General features: G+C 41.8%; 1 protein-coding gene across 1 annotated transcript in view; it reads right to left on the bottom strand.

Moving 5' to 3' along the window:
* PTPRG (protein tyrosine phosphatase receptor type G) overlaps positions 1 to 22,761 on the bottom strand; it is a gene marked incomplete at both ends in the record, with an annotated part of 410,936 nt that overhangs the window by 169,972 nt on the left and 218,203 nt on the right. Inside the window, 2 exons of the mRNA XM_082004630.1 lie at positions 12,531 to 12,679; positions 17,736 to 17,915. Of these exons, the coding sequence (XP_081860756.1) occupies positions 12,531 to 12,679; positions 17,736 to 17,915 (329 nt within the window). The remainder of the gene's footprint in view (positions 1 to 12,530; positions 12,680 to 17,735; positions 17,916 to 22,761) is intronic.

The following is a 22,761-nucleotide window of genomic DNA, read 5'->3' on the forward strand; positions in this document are numbered from 1 at the left end:
CGAACAAAACCCTCCGGTTTTGAAAGTGCTGAACTTCCCGCCTGCCAGCAAGGCCGGCGGTGGCGCGGCAGGGGCGGCACCGGCCCCGCAGGCTGCCGCAGTAAAGCGCCCGTCAATGCCAAGAGACAGAGGTACACACAATTCCTCCCAGGAGCTCAGAGGGCAGCCAGTGATCTTTCCACTCTACAGCACAAAAAGGATTTTTTTGTTGTTGATGTTGTTAGATAAATAGGCCTTTTTCAACATGAGTTTCTCCCTTGCTAGAGACAGAACATATACATGGTGCAATCGTGGAAACAATACTGCCCTGCTGTACATCTCCTGTCCTTCACAACAGCACTTGTTAAAAATTAAATTTCCAGTCCCATTTAAATTATTTCAAAACGCATACATCTGGGGGAAACTGCTGAGTCTATACAGATGAAACACAGATCCAAATCTCTCTGTACTTACATACATGTTACTTATCTGCATGAGCATTATTTCAAGCATGCACACCTTATTTCTGTGTCCTGGGGTATGCATCACAACCCCACAAGTAATTTCCCACAATGTAAGGAGATAAGGACCAGCAAGGTATATTAACAGAAAGAAGCAGCATTAGGTCTAACCCAGTGACATTTTGGCATTATTAGCTGTACAAGAACCTGGGCAGAATCTCAATCTACAAAAGCAAAGTCTGAGCTGTGCCCAGCTCCCCCACCTCTTCTCGCCTTGAGGTCTGCAGAGCCGGCACCGTGCAAGCTTCACATTTGAAATACCTCTTGCACAGAATGCCCTGCCATTGTAAGCACTGCAGCCTCTCAAACCTGTTCTGAATGCGGCCCCATTTTAATCTTTTGAGCATCCTTTCTTTTTAAGGCATAAGCAGATTAAGCACACTGAGCACCCTTCTTCAGCAATCATGGTAGATGCATTAAAATACAGTAAATGAAGAAGGGCCGATAAGACTGTAATGAACACATTATCTCAAATCCCAGATTGCTATAACTTTACAGAAGTAAAGAAATGAACCTAAGAACAGACTTTAAATACTGTTTCAAGGATAAAGTATCGATGTATTGATCTTATGAGTGCTATTATCAGATGGCTATCTCTGGGTGTTAGGTGAATCCATTCACTGCTAGAAAGACATGCCAGGTTGTCAAGGCCTGAAAATTATCCTTGCTAATTATTTCTCTTCTACTGCCCTTTCCAGTTCCAGCTTTTGACTGCTGCCAAATTATTACTTGCAGTGTTAACAAAACCAGCTATGTTTTCCACTTCTATCTTACTTGATCATGATGGGAGAACATCTAAACTAACTCTGCTGCCAATGCAGCAAAAATATGTCAAAGATCACACATTGATGTTCTGCTGCCCCAAGTGTTAAACACACCAAAACAGTTTGCAAGGAAGCTTACTTTGAAATGTGAGCTTGCTTTTCTTCTACAGAAAATATTAGTTTCTTCTTACATGATCTCACCTTCAAACTCCTCAGAGTTGAGCCCCGCACTTGAGCGTTCATATGTTTCACATATATGTCATATTTCTTTTCTTTAAAATGAACCAACATGACAGCAGTTTGAGCTGCAAGCAACCAGAAATTCTGTTCTCAGTTTCTTGAAAGACCAACTTGCAAAATTGTAATCCTGAACCCTGAAAATACAGCAACTCTCCTCCAGGCTGTGTCCAGTAAGGGGACACGAGGCTCAGCATGCACATCCCCTCAACTACAAAGGGAATAGGAATGGGAACATTTTATCAGAGGCAACATAAGGAAGTTTTGACCAATTTAGGTCTTGGTCTTGCTACTACTAAACTGATAAATCACCATATGGTTCAGTGGGAGGGCTAACAGGCCTTTCATAAATGGTATGCCAGCAACAACAGCATGTAGCTTTCAGCATTACTTAGTAAACAGCATGTGGTTTAACATCAGTGACTGATATGATTGAAGGTATCTACTTCGGGTATTTCCTCAAGGCAAAGGCCCCTAAAATCTTTCCTAGTTAAAGAGGGAGCAAGGGGAATATTAGATGAGGCTGAGGAGAAAGACACGACTATGGATTTGAGGATGGGTGACTCCATTTATGTTCAGGAAATAATGGGTTTTACTTTTACTCTCTTGAAATTTCATCTTTTGAATGCAGCTCATTAAGTAAGCGCTCATATTCCTGCCTCCCAAACAGAATGAGACCTCTCAAGCAAAGAATTTCAAATGAATCTTTTTAAAAACCTTCCTGTTATCTCCAATCTCCTATTTTGAACTGGATGTAGCGACATTTCTTTTTCTTAAGGGATATTATGGTCCTGCCTGGTATGTGCCAGCACAAGATTAAATGTGTCACTCAACTCTCAGCAAGCTACCTTCTCCTCAAGAGCACTAGCCTGCCCTAAGAGGATCTAGACCTCAGAGAAAGGAGAATAGAATTTCGCCCTCAACCAGGGGTGATAAGAAACTAAAGAAAGAGGTTTTCCTCTTCTTTTTGGATTAATTTTGTAATTTTGGCTACTCATCCATGGGTAGTTTTGCATTTTAAACTGTTATATCTGCTGCTCTGAGAACCCTCGAGCACTGCATGCAGGTGAGTACTGAACTTGTTATCTTAGTTGTAGGCATTGCCACCCTGAAGGAATGGAAGTGCTCATTGTAGGAATAAAAATCACCTGAAATCAACTGAAATCACCCTTACAACAATCTAGTTAAGGTAAAGAGCAAACACAATGTTGCAGGCACGAACTTCAAAACACAGAATGTAGTTAAAAGCTCTATAAAGACAAAAATGACAAAACTCAAGAAATTTAATCCATCCCTGGCATGATCAAATCCCAAAGATCTCTTACCCTTCTGTAACTAAATCTTGTACTAGTGCACACATTTAATTCTCAAGTTGCGTTTACCACCCAGGGTAAGCAAGGTTGCTTCTCCACCCTTTATTTGGTGTCTGAGAGTCTGGTCAAAAGTTGAATTTGCCCCCAGTCCCAAAGAAGAATGATTCATCCTTAACTTATTCAGGAGACACTTTCAATCTTATTTTCCCGGACAATTAACAGCTCCCTCTGGAGACACTAGTGTTCTTTTGGCAGAGCAGGTGCCATTTTCTGCGCTTGACTAAACTATTAACAAACTGTTAGCCCACCACAGGGGGAAAAGCTCTTTCCCACCTGGTAACACTACTTCTAATTTTGGTGGGAAGCCAAAATTTATTATTTCTTACACATGTGTAGGTCAGGAGCTCTGTTTTATAAAAAACTCTCCTGAATAGTCAATGAACAAGGACACCCCAGCCCTCTTTGAGGGATACTGTAACAAAGGCTTTCCTGCCGAGGCAGTGAGCGCGCTGGAGGCAGCTGCAGGCAGGAAACAGAAGGGGCTGCAGATTTCCTGGAAATACGAGCTCGCTTCACTGTCCTCCTCTCTGAAGCCAGAGGATAAAGGAAAGCCTCCTCTGAGGACAGCCAGCCTAGATGGGATGGTGATAGAAAAGGACATCATTGGCCTTTCAAGGCATGCAACTGAAAAGCCCAACTAATTACAGAATACAGAATTTTGCTTATTAAGCTGGACAGAAAAATAGGGAGCAAGAGGACACATGTATTCAGGAATACAACTATTTTCCCCAAATTGTTTTTTCTTTACAGAAAGATGAGTGCTGTGTGTCTCAAAGCATGAGCAAACATATACCTTTTTTCCTCATTTTCAACCACTTGATTATTATTTCATTTCTACCAGACAGTAAACTCTTGCTGTGTTTTAGATCCGCTTTCAACTTGAGTTAACCTTCCCATCCTGTCTGGAAATACAATGCCTGTGAACTGGGGAAATAACAGGGACTACACTCATATTGCTGCCTGATCTCTTACATCACGTGAAGCTTTATCATAGAAAAAAACAGCAATTCATCCCTGCAAAGCCTGCGGTTATAGCAGCAGCACTGCTGTATCCCAGAGCAGGAATTCCACTGGGGCAGGCACTGCACAAACCCAGCAAAGAGACATTCTTTGTCCCAAAGAGCTTTTAAACTTAATATGAGAGACAGCAGAGGGATTCAGGTACAAGGGCAAGAACGCAAATACAGTACTATTGATCAGCACAGTCCGCACTGAATGCATTTCACAGCCTGCCTCTCCCTACAATTAAAAAACCTTTTGGTGACTCACATTATAAAATCGTTTTTAATAAAAACCTTTTTGGACACATGAATAATCAAATGGCAAGATGCATCTTCCTTTCTGGTTTACACAAGCTTTTGGTCATCATCCCTTAGAAAACAGTTCTTTAATGTGCAATAAAACCGGGGGGGGGGGGGGGGGGAGTAAAACCTGAATAAATGTACCGAGTTTTTTAGCTACAAAACACATGTCTGATGTAATTTATTCTCTTGGCATGAAATTATAGCAACTGTTTAGAATTCTTCAGGAAAAAAAAATGCAATCAGTAAAGCACTAGTATAATAGACAATTTAAATCATTTCCTGCTTGCTGGCTTAAATCATGATTAACATTGGTGAAATCTATTCCCACTGTTTGAGACTCAGTGAAACAACTTCCATGGGAAATACTGGCCGACAAGCTACCAACAAGCCCATTAGCCACATTAAGGTTTTGTTTTGATTTTTTGTGTGCCAAGGAAGTATTATCACTTCTTAACACATTTGTGCAATGTTTCTCTTTTTTTTTTGCCAAATGTTATCTATCTTTGTTATTTCCAGAGGGCCTATTGGAATAACGACGAAGGGTCATACATCTCCAGGGGCAAGACGTCCCAAAGTCCAAGGACTGTCAGACTCAGCCAAAGGAAAGAGGCAGTGCTGAGCACTTACCAAACTTGTGTTTTTAACCAACGTCCCAGAACCCTTGCGTGCAGCTGGCTTGGCACTGCATGGCATGCAAACGCACCCGACCTGCGCACTCAATGCACCCGTACACGTGCTCCATGCCTGCAGCCCAGTGACACTTGACTGCCCTGCAGCTCACCCCTCTGTAAGGCTCACGCACTTCATGACTGTGCATTTGACTTTGAAAAAATTGCCCTCCTGCATCTAAGTTCCCAAACTTAAAAGCTATGAGCAATTTTGGAAAATTTGGCTCCTCTGTTTAAGACTGAGGTGGCCATTTCCACCGAGAGCAACAAACTAGCCCTCTAACAGCTGCAGGAGCAAGTTTCTTTCCATAGCGTTGCCGAAGCCCCCATATCTAGCCATACTAAATGAAGTGGTGCTTCTGTCCAGGATGTATTTGCGCAGAGGGATGCCAAGGTTCAGCTGACTCCTCAACCTTGCCTCCAACCTGGGTTAGAAAGCCTCCACGCACGGCCTCCCTACCTGTGCTCACCTCTCACCATCACCACTGGGGAAAGAAGGCTGACATGGTCATACTGAGAAGAGCTCCTGCTAAATGTCCCTTCTACTCTATCGAAGTCCTAGCCTGTTCCGTACAGTTAGGGCCAAATGAAGTCACCTCCTCACAATGAAACACTTCACCTTGCAGAGGCCTGCCAGATACTCTACCATGGTAGCTACCTGACACGGTGAAGCAGCAGAAATAGATATCTCCTGCTGTCCCCTTCCTTCTCCTACCATAATCAAGTAACTATTCCAGAAGAACAGAATTTAGCAAGCTCCCATACATACTTTTTTTCCCTTTTCTTGCCACACTGAGTGTCCAGAGTGAATGCCAGTAAACCCAGTGGCCTAAGTACCCAGTAAGCTCAGCACACAAAGTTCACCTTTACAGCAAGGGAGAGACAGTCCCATTTTTCTAACTCAGACAATCCCACATTTCAAGTAACAATCCTATTCAGTCTGCTACCTTTCATTAAAGTACCTCTTATAACTCTGTCAAATTCTCCAACCTTTGTATTGATTTTTTTTCTCCTATTCAAAATAACTCTCCCTTACAACAAGAGCTGGCTGTCAGCCTCTTATCTCTTATTTTCACCCCATCTGATCCTCCTCCTCCTTGTCAGTCTTTCCAGATTCCAATTAATCATGTAGAAAATCAGGGATTTATGTTAAGAGGAATGTACAACTCAGCTCGTCATTAACATATTGTAATTGCAGTGCAGTGCTCCTGCCTCAGACCTTTTAAACAAGACAGTGAAAATCCTTTGGGGAAAGCAGGACATTCCCATCCAACATGAAAAATGCTCTATCTGGTTCGTGTTACTGGATAGTTATTTCAAAATAAAACTCTGGATGCCTTGTAACATTTGCAACTCACTCTGGAAATTACTGGGGCCTGGCAGGCAGCAGGAAGATGCCGCCATAAAATCAAACTGCTGTTACGTCCCTAAATTTTGTCTGGGTCTCTGCATGAACAGTCCCAGGATACGCTAACCCCTCCACTAAACATATTTTAATTTCAGACCATCCCCTCATGTTTCTTCTTAATTATCACGGGGCATTCACAGAAAAGATCAGCCAGATGGAGACTAAATATTTCACTACTACAAGATGAAGCATTCTGCACTAAAATGGAACCTTGATTGCAATAAAGTCATTAATTAAAGTCTCAACTGATTCTCCTGTCAGTGTATGGGAAGCACTAAAGACGACTGTGAGGAGACAGTGTATCAGCTATACTAAGGAAAATGAAACAGTAAACCAGACAGTTACAAGATGATGTTTAACTTGCACTGCACACAGTCTTTGCAGTGCACCATGATGGAAACTCAGCCATGTGCTCAATATATCCACTCGTTTTATGTTTTAAAATTATGATACACTGATTTCCTGATGCTGAGAAACCTGAACAAGTTTTAAAAGTGGTGAAGAGCAAAGAGAAGTAAAGTCTGAAGACTCCTGAAGTAAAATCTTGCTGTACTGGAGATAAGACTGAGCAGCTTTTTTTTGCTTTTTAGCATCTTGTATTTTTTAGAGTATTTTGTGGCTATCTGGACCCCTGAAGACTGTGGGGAAAAAGGGAGACAGCAGACTATAAGAAAACAGACTGAAAAAAACATGCTAATTGTCAGTTTGAAAAAAAAGAAAAAAATAATTAAATGTGAAAATCCCCAAGCCATCTCCTTGTCTGAATGATTAAGTCAGGTGTGCGGTAAGAGATGTAGATACAATAAGCAGTGCATGCCAAATTCCTCGGACACGCTCTACAGCACAGACAGCATGAATAAGGAGCCAAATCCTCACTCAGAGTTTCACCAGCACATCTCTCATCAAAGTCACTGGGAGCTCTAAGTAACCCCTTGTAAGTGTGGATTTGGTCCTTGGAGAGAATATTACAGTAAAATTACTTCAGACAGCCCAAGTCTCTCGCTGTGGTGTATTCCCAAAGGCCCCCCTAGGTCTCTCCATCATTTATTGACTTCTACTTTGCTACATCCTGCCAGATGGAGGCAAGGAAATTTGAAGAGCAACTAGTAAACGAAATACAAGGAAATAAAACCAACGCTGGCTCCCTGTTTCACAATTAGTCTTCACTTGTGCTTGAAGCCAACACCAGAGATCTTTGCAAAATTACAATTACCAGATATGCTGGATGCCAGAAATAATAAATGCAGCTGCAACACAGCAACACAGGGTGTAAGCTCTCTCCTGTATATCAAGAAAATATACTGTGATACGTTCATCTTTTAATATGTCAAAAAAGTGCACACAAATCTAAACAGACTCACAAACGCACCAAGAGTAAAACTAAATAACGGAAAAGGCTCCAGTTCTAACATTAAAAAGTAAATATTCCCTGCCATCCACAGGTGGACAAAAGGCTGGACATGCACTGTAGCTGACTCCAGGAGTGACAGAGAGGCTTAACATTCAGGATAAAACAAACAAACAAAATTATCTTGTCTCACTTTATTCCCTAAAGTTTTTTGTGCACTGAATACCACACGTTTCTTCTACATTAACGACATTGATTGTCTTCTGCTTGTGATAAATGATGAGAGGTAGGATAGCACACAGTGATAAACTTCGGCAAGGAGATCTGAGCATTCAAATTAGAGCAACTAGCTGTAGATCTAGACCACGCTGAAGTTAGCATGTATATTCAAAGAGAAAAGGAAGAAAATCAAAGTAGTAGTAAGAACAAAGACACCATTAGAACCTGGAAAGTCTTCTAAGAAACATGCTTAAAGAAGAACAAGAATTGTTAATGCAAATGATTGTTTCGTAATAATAATTCAGTAAAATGAATCTATCAACCCAGCGTAAAAGCTCATTAATCAACATGAAAGGGTGTCTTCGCTTTCTGCTGAGATGGTTTGTGGGATTTTGCTGGGGGTTTTTCTGGATTTTTTTTTTTTTTTTTTTTTAATAGAGAAGAACTTGAGATCTCCAAAAACATGCATGTTGGCACTTGTGGGTACGAAATCACAGTGCTATTTCAGAAGCCAATTTGATGTTCCTATTACCAATTTGGCCTAGACAGTGCAAGTTTGTTCATGTAAGATTAAAGGGATGAGGTCTCCATGGCATATTGCGGTATGGTCCTTGGAATAAGATTCTCATTTACTAAATAAATTACTGTATATTACTGTATAATGGTGTTCACATTATAACTGACAATTAGCACCATTAAAGAGAAAGCTCATAAACAGCCAAAGCTCACATCAAATTAACACAGTCATGATTAAAATCACTCTTCTGATTTCTGCTCTTCACAGAAATAATCAGCATTTTGCATAAAAATGAGTACGAAGCAGCTCAACAAAAAAAAAAAAAAAAAAAAAAAAAATCCACAGTTACGCTGGGACAGTGGTACCAAACTCCGCCACGGAGTTACGGAGTGCTCCACGAACTCCGTGGCAGCACTGCCACGTCAGCTGTTTGCTTGCCCAGGGAACGTTACGTGCCGGGTTTCCCTGCTAGCAGGGAGCCCCTGCGGCGTGCCCTGCCTGCCGCAAGCTCTGCGCGGGCAGGGCTGGTAACCTGTGCGGTGACACTGGAGATTAAAGCACTGCAATTACTCGTCTTGGCTCTAGTGAGGGGAACCTGGGTTCTCTCCAGGCCTGAGGGAAGCTCGTCTTCTTTATTTTAATTTTGTCACTTGGCCATTTAAAAGGTTTCTAGCGTTAGCATGTTCATTTATACTGCTCTGACTTCAGAAAGAAAAAGAAAAACCTGAGTAATTATACTAGAGAAGAACAATAACAAAATACAAAGGAGTCAGCAATTCATTAAAATTTAGAGAATGTGATGGTAAAAACTTTTCTTAACTTGGAAAAAAAGGAGAGAGGCTTTTTCTAAACTGGCACAGAGCCCATGTCCTCATTAGGATTCGCACTCCACTCACACAGCAATACGCTAATGGTATTGCTTTAATCTTCAGCATCACAGCACTAGCTCCTGGCCTTGCCCAAGATGATTGTGCTAGAAGTGCAAGGAGGGAAAAAGAAACTTCAATCCAATGCTGACCAGGCCCGGTATCATGAACAGGATATCATGAATCAGGAACCTGGCTGTGGATTAAAGTTTGAGGCACATGGACATCTCTGTTCATAAATGCTACTCCAGAGAGCCACGCTCGTAACAGCTTCAGAAGGCTCAAGTATCACCAAGGCAAATCTGATCAATAAATAAGAAATCAAGACCACATAATGAAAGAATACCATTACATATGCCATGGTTCGAAAAGGAATCACAATATGCTACATATGCATAAAAGTACTGCAAGATAATATGTCTTTGATCCAACATGCCTTTAAAGCAGGAAACAAAAGGATGTTCTCATATATCTTACCAACTAATTTAACATATAAATCACAAAAAAATATGATCCAGATGGGCTTCAATGAAGGAAACCAATTAACGCAGACAGCCTTACCATCTGACACATTAGCTGTAATAATAAAAACCAAACAACATGGTCAAACAATAATGCTCTGTATTATATCTGACATTTCTAATTGGTTTCTGCATCCTCTTTAAGAAAAAAGACTACCAGCAAGCACTTTGTTTCCCAGAGGAAAAAACATCTAAACTTCATGTGCACAGAGCATGGTCTATGGATAAAGCTGATCTATCTGCGTTCCCTTGGGACGTGCTTTGGAACTAATGGGTTTTGCATAGTCCACATCTGGTTGCACAATTAGACTCAGAAAATGTTTCCTTTCAGCTGCATCACCCCTGTAACTGCTGCAGATCTGGAATGCCAACACCTGCGCACTCCTTAGAAGCTTTACCTACATCCACAGGCTCAGAATAATCAGAGTGATTTGGGCTTTGCTTTCTGTAGGATAGGATTTTGTTTTTTCCTTTCTACAGCCTTCCTAGAAATGTCACTTCTCAAATGAAGTACAGTGTTTCTGGCACAGACCTCCCAGCATCAGGCAATTAGGGTTGCATCAGACAGTTGCAAGCTGAACTACAATTAGCATTACAAACTAAAAGCTCCACCATACATACATGTACAGTTACTGTTTGAGAAGTTTAATCCCAGCTATGAGGATTGGTTTTGCATGTAACGGCAAGAAGGATTCAGTCCCATCACCTTAGGCCTACTGGACCCTTCAAAATCCACCCATGAAAATCCTCTTTGGCACGATTGAAATTTGGAGTTCTTGGGCAGGAGGTAGATAGCATCACAATGGGGAAAGGCGTGGTTTGGAAACTGCTCTTCCTTTAAAAAATAGTAAAGGAAAGGCTGTGGGAATTCTGCTAATGCCATCATACCCAGGAAGGCCAGCGAACAGAGGTTCATGTCATTGCAAGGAATACAAATCACTTGGAAAATTAAATTTTCATTATTAGAACTAACACTGAACCTGATAGAGCAATTTATTTTGCACAGCATTCATAAACAAGTGACCTAAATTCAGAAAGGCAGTCTTCTTTCTTTTTTTTTAAGTAGAAAAAATTAGTATTCCAACCAATTGAAAAGAAAATGAAGACTATTTAAACCAAAGGAAAATTATTTCTTAGGAATTTGCTTTTTTCCAAAGTAAAATAGCTTCTATTCATCAAGCCAGCATCAAACAGCCTTGGCATCGTAAGAAAGGGTTTGTGAAGTGGAAATACTATTTCTGACACAAACAAGGCAGCCCAGGCTCCTTTACCATCTCCACTCCCTGAAATTTCAGAAGAGAAGTTGACTGGTTCTGTAGACTTCCTGAGTGCTCTTTCTGCCACCCAAAAATAGGGTTACAAATTTAGGTATTGCCAACTGAGACAGACAGGGCAGCATGACAACATTTGGGTCTTTGCTCTCTGTGTTCAGGGATGGCCCCTTGTAAGAAATCACAGCTACATCAAGCCAGAAAGTGTTGGAAAAGCTGGTTAAAAAGTAAGAAAATAAAAAAATCTCTGCCTCACTGAACACCCAACACACAGGTTCAGAACTGGGAGACAAAAAATGGCTTCTAATTCTCATGTGCTGGGGCAGTTGGAGCAGGGAGGTGAAAACTGGAGATTTTGGTCATGCACCACAGTCTATTACAACCTCCCTTTGTGCTTTGGAAGTCCCTTCCCACCTCCTGAAAATGTGACTTGGCTAAAGCCACGTGACAAATTATGTGACTTGTGACAAATTCTGGCAAGCTGGGGGCTGAATCAAGTTCTTGCAAGACCCAGCTCACAAGACAATCACTTCTGCCCACACGTGAGCTTTCTGGGCAAGTGCAGCTCCCCACAACCTGCTCAAGCCCACATGCCATGCTCTGAAAATGCTTCTGTGTGTACTGACAGGCAAAGGTAATCCCAGATAACATCTGTTTTATCTCACCACGAAAAAACCTTAAATATAGAGTGAAAAGTATCAACAAACTCTGTTGACACAGAAAACATTGCACTGCTCACAGTGACCCAGGACTATCGGTCACAAGCCAAGACCCAACCGCATCAGGCTGCGCAGCAGCCCACGGCGCCGGGACGCTCCCTGCCCTCCAAAGGCACATCCTTGCGGTCAGCTGCAGATGGTGGCCCAGCCCCGTGCTCTGAATACGGCCACGTTCTCAGAGAGCTGTGCCCGAGCTGATACCTTGCTCCTGCTGCGGCACAGCTCTCTGCCGATAGCTGGGTGGCTGTCAGACCCGGGCTGGCTCGGGTCCAGCTGGCTCCTGCGCAGGCAGAGCAAGCGCACAGCTGTTTGCACAGATCTATGTAGACGTCCTGTTAGTACGTCTACGGCAAGGGTCCGCAGCTGAACACAGGTAGAGAGACGGCCGTACACACGCAGGGAAGCAATACTGATGAAAGACAGTGGTCTCGGCATGACCGCTCCCAAACGGCTGCTGTTTGTTTGTAAGCGTCATGGGAAAGAAAAGATTGGGAGGACAATGAGGTCACTTTGCGGATATTTGCAAGGAGATCCTCCCACACATGAAAAGCTTATGGGAGAAACCAGAAGAGTAGCTGTTTGCAACTTAACCCATGGGACGTGAGAGCTGGCAAGGCTAGCAAGGCAGAGCTCAGAGCTGACATTGCAAAAGCACACAAGAGATGATAGATAGAGTGCTGCAAGGGCCAGAAGGGCCTTGGAAGTGATATGTGCACTGAAGGAAACATTGCCCTATTTCACAGTCGTCTCCAACTACAGCAATACATTCTGATTTTATTTTTTCCAAGAACATAAGCACATGTCTTTCCACTCACCTCAACGGGGAACCTCTTGCCATTGATGCTGTGCTCAGAGCCAGCTGATCCGTTGCTTTGACCCCAGTGAAACTCCACTTTCTCTGCCTTGAATCTGCCCGGTAACCCAGCACCACTGACAAAATAATCGTCCTTCAGCAGGATAGCAACTGCACACACAGAAGGAGGAGAAAGATGTTCTTAGCACAGTTTTTCTAAAGCATTTACAGTTTTTGGTCATTATATTAGAATACTTACATTAGAATGCAAGTCAGATGTTGGGTCATCATTTTCCTCTTTATAGGGATCGGTTTTAAAAAAAAAAGTCTATCAGTAACACTGGCTAATTATGGAAGCGATTACAAAGTTACATAGATTACAGAAAATCACAAAGTCCAAATTTCTCATGGACTTCTTGTCGTCCTCCCTGGACTTTGATGAAAGTTTAAATGGCAAACTCCATCAAAACCTGTTCAATGTCGTTCCAGGAGTAAAGGCTGACCACATGTCTTGGCCTTGCAAATCACTCAAGGTCTGTAGATCACAAGTTAGGAAAAGAACTGATCCTCTGTTTGCTGTATTTCCTCCCTTTTGTTGGGAGGGAAATAACCCCTGTGCCCCATCCCACCTCTGCTGCTGGACATGGGCAGGTACTTTCCTTAACCTCCCTACTCCTCCTGTCTGTGAAATGGGGAGAATGACAATAACATTTTTGAGACCCTCATGAGAAGTCCTCCATAAGAACTGGGTTTTATTACAGTGACTCTGACATTATTCTTATGTGATTCAATAAGGGTCAAAAGAATTTTCTTTGTATTTTCTTTTAGTTTCCAAAAGCTTTGAATTTTACGTAACAGTAAGAGCTGTAGGTCCAAATAGAGGGCAAAGTTGTATGGTGGAAGCCGGGACACATTACAGAGGAGGTCTAGGGTCCAACAAAGAACTGAATCCAACTTTCCAGAAACTCCTGTCTTCTGCTCTCACTACAAGATCACCTGCTTTTCTAGCATCTTCCACTTTTAATATGTACGGCTCCTAAAAATTACTCCTTAGAAAATCCTTTCTTCTCCTTCCTTACAAAACTGTTGCTTAATAACAGAACTAAAATTAGAATTTTTTCCTTGTAAAAGCCATTGCAGACCACTGCTTCGTGTGCCCAGAACCCTGTGATTAAAGTTATTGGTTTTTTGTTTTTGTGGTTTTTTTTGTTTGGTTGGTTGGTTTTTTGTGTTTTTTTTTTTTTTTTTTTTTTTTAAAATGGGACTAGCGTAACCCACAAGGATTTCTCTGTGTTCTCAAGCCAATTGTGTCATCACAATGGGAACATTAATATAAATCCAATTTTTATTATGTAAGAGGGAGGATTTTGTTCACTGCTGAAAAAAAACTAAAAAGGGCCAGTTGTGAAATAAAAGTTATTCCTCTGTTGGTGAATCAGTGGTAGGCTTCGCCGCAGGCGAGGCTTTCTGCCGCACTAGGGCTTCCCTCCCGTCAGTACAGACCGTTGCCTACAGCAACCTCATCTCAAATGCAATTGTGCAATTTAGAAACATCTCAACTTTAAATTGTTTATGTTAAAACCATCTAGATGTTAAATTGCATGAGATGTTCCGATATTTCTAGGCTGTCCGAGCAACATTATGGAGCTATTTTCTTCCATGATTTCTGGTTCTTTCAGCACTCTCTTTGTATCAAAGCGTTTGTGTAGGAAGATGGGTGGTGCAAGCCTGGCTGGAGGGTACTGCCTCTGTCAGCCAGGGTACTGCTGGTGGCCACTGTCTCCTCACAGCAAATATGGGAAAGATAAGTCACTCAAAGCACCATTGCTCTCCTCCTCCCTTAAAAAATCCTCAATGAGCTCAGGAGTATTTTAAATACTGAAAAATCTCACTCAACTGGTTATAAATTCCATAGATAAAACTGTAGAAGAGGAGGAATACAGGAAAGCAGATTCGTGTGCATCTGTTAAAAACCTCTGTGGGGATTCAGTTGCATCTAATAAATATTTGATAATTCCTAAATCATTTATGGCTCTGTCAGGGGTCATTTTACTTGTTTTAGATGAATAATTAAAAGGATAATTAGGAGGATGTACAATCTGAAATGTTCATCTAATTGTTCATTTTACAGTATTTCTTACACTGCTGAGCTGTACAAGGCATGTTCCCATCACCTTCCTATCTGAGCAGCATCCCCTTACTGACAGTGATTCAGGGACTTCCCTCCCCTCCACATGATTTCTAGTATTCAGGACTGGAATACCCAAACATAACCTTACTGGCCTTTGGGAGCCACCGCTTTTATCCAATGATTTCTGTAGAGTGCACAGCAAAGAACCAATCTTCAAAGTCCACTCATTTAAAATACTATATAATTGAGATTACAAAACCAAAGGAGGTGGTCCACAGCCACCAAGATCACAATTGTGTGATGTCATTTGCGTAATCAGGGTTGGAGCTGTGCGTCTGTCACCTTCCTGAGGTCAAAAATAAACCTGGACACAAAGCAGCCCTGATGGTCAGGACCAGCCAGAGTGATGCATAACACGTAGGAAAAGTACTTACCAAAAACACACCTCTGGCAGAAATTTTAGTAGCTTTCTCTAAATGGAAGGTGTTTCTAGAAGTTCTCAATGACATAAAAAAGGGTAAAGTGGCAATGTCTGGGTAATGCTGACGAGGGTAGTGCTCCCACGGGCGCTCTTCCCACAGGGCAGGTTGGGCTCGAAGAAGCTTTGTCAGCCTCAGGCCCGGTGATACCAGCTAACACTTAATTATACGGTAGCACAGGCGAAAACAACTAATGCAAATACAACTACAAAATGTGCTTATACTCTCCAAGCAATCTTTACCACTTGGGAACCAGCTACTACAGTGATGAAATCAACCCCACATCAGTGCCTTTGCCAGCGTAATCATGCACAAAAGCATTTCTAGTCAAGACAGGGGCTTAATGAATCCATTTTCATTTTCTGAATGAAATGCTGTTTTCTGTACATTGTCTGCCCTTTACCTGATGTGAGGGGGTGGGACAAGAAAGACCACAACAAAGCTAAAGGGCAATAACCTCTTTACCTTTTAACATTTCAGAGCATCAAAATAACTAATTGTTCTGTCCCCAAAAAAATTACTAGGTCCAATAGCAATAACAATAACCCAAGCAACACATTTCCTGTCAGCTAATGAGCATCAAGGTTAAGGGCCTTGGGCTTTCCCTCGGACCCCTGTCTCTTTTAACCAGTCATTAATTGCTGAGAAATGCCCTCTACATCCGTCACCATTGCTTAAACAGATATTTAGTTTACTGTCTCTGTCAGCCTGCAGTATGAAGGTCTCATGTGGCCATCTGCTCCAAAATTCTTCTGCCAAAACGCATCGCAATTTATGGCACAACCTGCCTCTAAGCTCTACCCACAAGCCAAAACTTCCTACTTGGTTTGTTGCTCTACCACTTGTCACCTTAAAAGTTAATCCCAGGCAAGTTTCTTCAAAAGGTCAGAAAACCAAGAAAAAGAATGGGACTTCATAAAATAAGGGAGGAGTTAAGACCTCAGCAGAAGAAATCAGGGATGACAGCAAGGCAAAAAGAGTCTTCACGTTACCAGTAAAAGGCCGTAAGTTACCAAGAAAAGTGACAGTTACTGTTGCTCTGCGAAGCAATAACTTGTCAGCAAAAATCCATAACCCAATGGGTGAGGAAATCAAATACAGCAGCAGTGCTAAAATCATCCAGCAGAGGAGACTGAAGATTCTTTGCCAAGTGCGTGGAGACTGGAAAATTTGCTGGCACGTTTCGGTTCAACATGGTTTCCTATTATATGTGCAGCAATATGTTCCTATTACACATACAGTATAGCATTAGCATCTTTCTTAGGAAAGCAGCACCGTTACTTTTTCATGGTTTTTCTAATTACATTTATTGCTGGTTACTACAAACACCCCTCTGTGACCAAAAGGGCAGGGTGAGTAACATGCATAGATTAATTAAGCACCAAATTTCCATAGCATGCAGCCTTGCCTGAACCTCATGTTGCTACAAAGGGCAATAAACTCAGGATTTCAAAGCAAACAGGGACATTTCTTAGGGAAGCTGGAAAAAACCCTCAGTAATGCATCAAAAGCCCACGCTACGCTTGGTGGTGGTTTACTTTAACTGGATTTGCTTTGCAGTGAAAGAAAACAGGATCACAGCCTGTCACTCCATCTCATCCGAGGGGCAATAACGCTCAACTCCTGCTAAGATCCTGAATTGCTGGAACCGGATCTGAAGTGCTCGCTGGACTCCAGGTCCACAGCTCAGACTCGAAGTCCCCTGGAAGTAATGGGTGTATCCAAGGTCACGCTGCACGCACAGCTGTGTTGCAAACTCCCAGAGCAGGTACATGCCCTGTGTTTTGTTAGCAGACCTCTGATGAGGGACATGTTACATAAAGCACTAGAGAGATGCATGTTGAATGTTAATAAAGATAAAAATATACTTCCAATAAATAAAATTGAATTAATTAGTGGTTTAATCCAATTCCCTAAAAATATTTGACCTTGTCAAATGAAGAGGGTGGCCTTATAATTTCTGCTTTTTACATTTTTAGAATTAAAGAGTAATCAAATGCATGCGGCTTTGCATATAAATCAACCTTGACCTTTCGGTGAACTGTTTTGGTAAAAATAAGCAGTACTCTGACTGTTCTTTTCTCTGAAAGCCAGAACAGACAGAGCAGAAGAGGATTCAGTTCAGTGAAGAACACAGTGCAATAATCATATCAGAAATATATTAATAAGCTCCTTCTACTCTGAGCAGTTACTGTTCTTTCTTCTCTAAAACCTTCCAATTTCTAAGACTTCCCCTTTCCTACGAAAGTCTGAGCCTTGCATCTCAGCATTCTTTTGGATTAGATGTTATAGCCTCCCAAAGCTGATAATTCAAGGTTACACCTTGAAATTCTTATACAGCCTTTTATTCTGAGAACAACTGACTAACAAGAGAATTATTTTATACTGAGAATCTAAAAAAACTCCCCACCCTTAAAATCAATCTGCAGAACTAGCTTTGCACAGAATGCAGAGGCAGAGATAGGTGACTGCTGCTGGAAAGTTATACTTTAAAAAAAAAAAAAAAAAGGCAGCAAAACCCAAACAAAAGAACAATGAAAAAGCAGGAGGGTGGAACATGTCTTGAATTTTTAATTGACTGCAGGCAGGCTATGGAGACAAACCACAAAGAACGTACCCGTTTTTCCTGTGTTTTTCATCCAAGTCTTGTTCGAAGATTCATTGTCAAAACCATCAAGCTGCAGTTCTTGATACTCATCTCCAACATGGGCCTGATGGTCTATGATGTCTATGGGAGACTGGTGAGACCCTCCACATTTCTCGCTGGAAGTAACCCAGTGCTCGGGACCATAGGTACCTGTTAAAAAATACCAACGCCAGTTAACATTCCTGTGGCTCAATAGTTCTGGAAAACTCTTAAATAAGAGGATGAAGCACTTAAGCTCGCCAGGTGACTCCACTGCAGTTACACTTCTGATATTTGAAAAGGGTTAAGAGTTGTAAACTTATGAGGATCTGAAATCCATTAGCTTTGCGTGGTACTCCAACTTTGCCTCTAGCAGTAATGAACAATGGCCTTTTTTTAAAATTACTATTCTATAAAACTATCTGCAATTCCCAAATTCCCCTTGTGTATATGTTATGACTTCGCATGGTGTTACAGGAACTTTCCTAAAGCTTCAGCCTTAATATATTAGTATATAGTTTACCTTTTCACATGAGACAAATAGCTATCCATTAACTCACGTTTGTGTAATACTCTGCTTAGATAATATGAATTTTATTAATGATCTCATTTCTTTCAGAGGTTTTGAAGTCAGAAAAGATAGAAAGAAAGAATTAAGCTAAATGTCTATTAGTAAATTTGAAGAAAGCAACAAAGGAAAAAAAATTACTCTAGATGGAAGAAGTAAAGAGGGCAATGATCTGTCAAGAAAATGTTGTAACTTTCTGCTGCTGCTCTTCTTACCTGAGTTTTCCGGTTTCCTTATAAGCACAGTCTGTTCTCACCTGATGTAAACTACCCTCTCAAAATAAGTCAAGTTAAATATTAGCAGTAAATGAGGAGCTCCAAGACGGGCAGTGTCTTGCATACGTGGCTGTACCTGGGCACATCAGAGCCATTCGTATCACATGACAGCTAACCAAAAGCAGACACAGAATCAAACCCTGTCACCTCTCCTCCCCTTCCAGACCCTTCTGCCCTCTTTTTTGATTTAAAAAAATTACAGGGAGGAGTTCAAGTTCTGGAAAGCAATATAAGCTCCCGTAATTCGTGAGCGCATCACTAGCCGCCATGCAAGGTCAGTAGGAGAAGAGCATGCTACCGCTGCAAAGAGGAATGACACCAGAGGCCTCTGTCCCCAGCACATCAGGTGCATGGCAGCGTCCTCGCCGGCTCAGCAGAACACTTTGAAGGATTCGTCAGCAGTTTAAGGTAATGGCTGTTACCACAGCTGACCACCCAACCCACAAAGCACAGCAGGAGTGCATCCCGCTCCTGTTCCTGAGCTTTCGCCAGCTCCAGATGACTTTTCGGTGTATTAATGAGTCCTCAACCCCCAAACTGTTTTAACTAAATTCCGTGACAGGATTGCACCGGCACTGCTGCTGGGAGGAGGAGAGCAGCAGTGTCCTGCGGTGTACCTGTGGAGCTGTGAGAGGTAGTATCGCAAACCACTGCTAAATCTGCCAGAGGTTGTCTGCCACAGCCCTAGCTCACCCTGCCCATTCTGCGAGGTTCTCCAGCACAGTCAGTCAGCAAAAATAATACATAAAAATAAAAGCTTTCGGGCAAAGACCTTACCATCCTCACCACGTACCAGCTCTAGATGCAGTATAACACCAGGGACCTTCAACAGCACATGCAGGAGAATCTCCAGTGAATTTCAAATTTTTCTTATGACCTCCCTCTCCAACTCTTAAATTGTATTAACAGGGACTAAGAGATTATCTTCCTATGAGTGCAAACAGTGGTTTAAGCCCCTGAAATAACAGCACAGAGTTCTTGTAAAGCACTTTTCGCTCACCCTTCTTGAAGTGCTTTACAGCAGGGATCGGCAACATTATTCTCATGTAAAGACAGGGAAATTGATGGCCTGAGAGGGGAAGCAATTTGCCCAAGCTCATCTACCAAAACCAAGTTACAACCCAGAGTTGAACTCTGCTCTCCTGAGACCCCTGATGTCATACCTGTGTCACACCTCCCAACTGCAGAGTCAGCATTGCCCGTTCAAGAGGCAGACAGCAGTAAATGACGCACCAATATGCATTTCTTACTCTTGCAGCTGAGAAGTGTATGTAAATTCAATTAGTGCCATCCAAACCCAGCAGCTGTGAAAGCCAGTTTCTTTGGCCCCTGGGTTTTAATCTGTCTAGTTGCAAAATGCATTCTTCCTGTCTTCCCACGGGCTAATGCAGGACACTTAATCAATAGTAAGATTTTGTGCTATACTCATGGCACACAAACACTGTATGGTAACTACAACAACAAGAAAGTGTTTTACTTTCAACTACAATTAGGCAAAATTGCAACATCCTTTAAAAATCATTTACATCATCTGCCCAGGTTAAAAATCAGTTTCGTTTATCTCATGGTTCAACTTGTATTGTCAGCAAAAGCCACTTCCAGTTAATTTCCCAATGTACCACAGCCAGGGAGAACAGAATTATTAAAAATCCTACCCGGGGAAAACCAAACGCATTCCATTCAAACACAGATAGCTTTCCTAATTCAGGATGCTCTTAGTAATTGGTTTGCAGTGAATTAATTGGCAATTCAGATTTACTTTTCATATAACCTCGCCTTTACTCCATAAAATTTGGGAATTTGCTTTAAAACGTTCAGTGCTACACATAATCATCAAACCTGCCAGCTCTCATTTTTTGGCTTTGGTATAAACATGGGGTGAGCTTTTCAAAAGCACTCTGTTCACAGAGGCTATCGCAGTGGTTTCAGCCGTGCATTCAAAAGGAGCTGTTGCACTCAAATTTTTCTTTTCTGAGTATTTGGGTGACCCTTCAGTCATTGGGGAGATTTTTTTTTTTTGAGTAGGCGGATTTATTTTAACAGGGACTGCAGAGTTCCTTCCATGCATCTTGACACAAAGACTTTTTTTTTTTTTTAAGTATAGCCAGCTCTCAACCAATTTGCAGTGAAAACTGCCTTGTCAAAATGAATAAAATAACACATAAGGATAAACAAACAAACAAACAAACAAAGCATCACGGTGAATTAAAACCTCAAGTGACTTAGGTACCTGGACTGACTCTCACTGAAATGTAGTTTTTCACAGACCGTTAAAGTCTTGTATAGCTTTGTATTATTTTAAAAAGTACTAATTAAGTCTGCTTTTTTAAAATTGATTTGTTTGGATTAATTTAATAGCAATACATCTCTTTCTATAAATACAGTAGCTTCACTTGGTTCTAAATGCATAATTTACCAAAAAAAGTCTAGCAGTAGCTGCTGTCTTCATGTGATAGTATTAGTTTTCATCCGTAAAATGTTTCCGTACTGGTGCTGAATTATTAAAGAAAAACCTAATGCAAAGAAACTCTCTCAGCAATTCAAAACCCCATCTTAGTGCTGGTGCTGTGACTTCAAGTCCTGACATCCCAAATTACAGTCATACGGCTAAGCTCTGATTTAGAGGTTCAAGACCTGCTAGTTAAAATCAGCACAGGATTTTATAAATGGCTAGGTGTTCCATCAATTTCTTTCAGAGTTTTTTTATACGCAAATTATTACATGCAATATGACCTACACCATTATGGCAGCAATTCTAGACAGAAATAGAGGCCATGACCTCAACATCTCCATTCCCCACCGTGCAGGAGTGGGGCCATCACAGCTTTAACAATTAGTGTGAAAGGCAAAGAGGGGTTGGGGGGTGAAAAGAAAATTTTTATTTTTGAGTTTGAGACCAAAGTAAATAAATTATATCCCCTACCCAGAAAAAATAAGCTCAAGAACCTATTAAATATAATCCAGAATAGCGCGGTGGTATTTGTTTATTCACTGGTAGCCATCAGAAGGTTTAAGCCTAACTGCCTGCTTTTTTCCATGGACATTCAAGTGCGGTTTTAATTGAAACTGATCTTCCACTACAGATTTCAAATTAATTCTTCTTCCAAGTGTCTCATGCTCTAGACATCCTTGCCTTGCAAAAAACCCTATATCATTAGAGGAGGAAATAGAACACTTTTTCTAAGCTTGCAGGTATTGATTACCTATTCCTTCCATCAAAGCACAATTGCCATTCTGCACTGTATAAATCTCTTCAGCGTTAGACACTTTATAAAGTACTGAGAATTATATCATTAATCATTTGCAGTTGCACCTGTCTTCCTTTATTGAATTCTTTGTTTTTTAGAACTTTAAATAAATGCTTTTAAATAAAAACATGACACTAAATAAAGAGTCTGTTTCACTTAAACCTAGTTAAAAAAAAAACAAACCTTCATTCTGTGTGTGACATTTACCCATCTGAAACAGAGTAACTTACCGCCATTTGTATTTCATTTTCCAACAGTAAGCATCTTGGCTTTAATCAAATAAAATTTGGAATGAATTTGAATTGGCCTTTTAAGGGCTGACAAATAATTTGGTTTCTAAACCCAAACAAGTTAAGAGCCCTTATCTGTGTTAATGTATCATAGACATTTCCATCGAGACGGTGGGACCACCTGCAAGCAAAGGCAAACATCAGACAGCCCCATCTGGAGCTGGAGCGTTTGATGCAAGGGCAGCACAGAAACCGGACAGACCCATAACAACATCTGGCGTTCCGGATGCGGAAATCGGCGTCCTGCCACCCGAAAACCATGCGCTGGGGTCCAACAGCCACACCGTGGGGAAGGAGGGCTGTGTTCGCCCCCCGGTCAGCAGAATGCCCGGCAGCCTGACAGAATGGAGACTGGAGAATGCCTGAGTGACGGGATGGGGCTGGGGGCTAAAGAAAGCCTTGAGAAAAGGGAATTTGGCCACAGTGAAGCCCTGAGCATTGCAGAGAGGAGGCCACCCTCTCCCAGCTGCCACGGGGTGTCCCCTCACCCAGCCCCACCATGCAGACCTACACGGCCACTTGCTCCGTGCCCCGGCTCGGGCTGGCGCAGGGGACGGAGCCGCTCTCCCCCGCAGCGCCCGCGCCACCGAAACCTGCCCGGCGGCCTCTGGCAGCTCGGGGAGCTGCAGAGCCCGG

This window comes from Phaethon aethereus, assembly GCF_964289735.1.
Source record: "Phaethon aethereus genome assembly, chromosome: 11".
NCBI lineage: Eukaryota > Metazoa > Chordata > Aves > Phaethontiformes > Phaethontidae > Phaethon > Phaethon aethereus.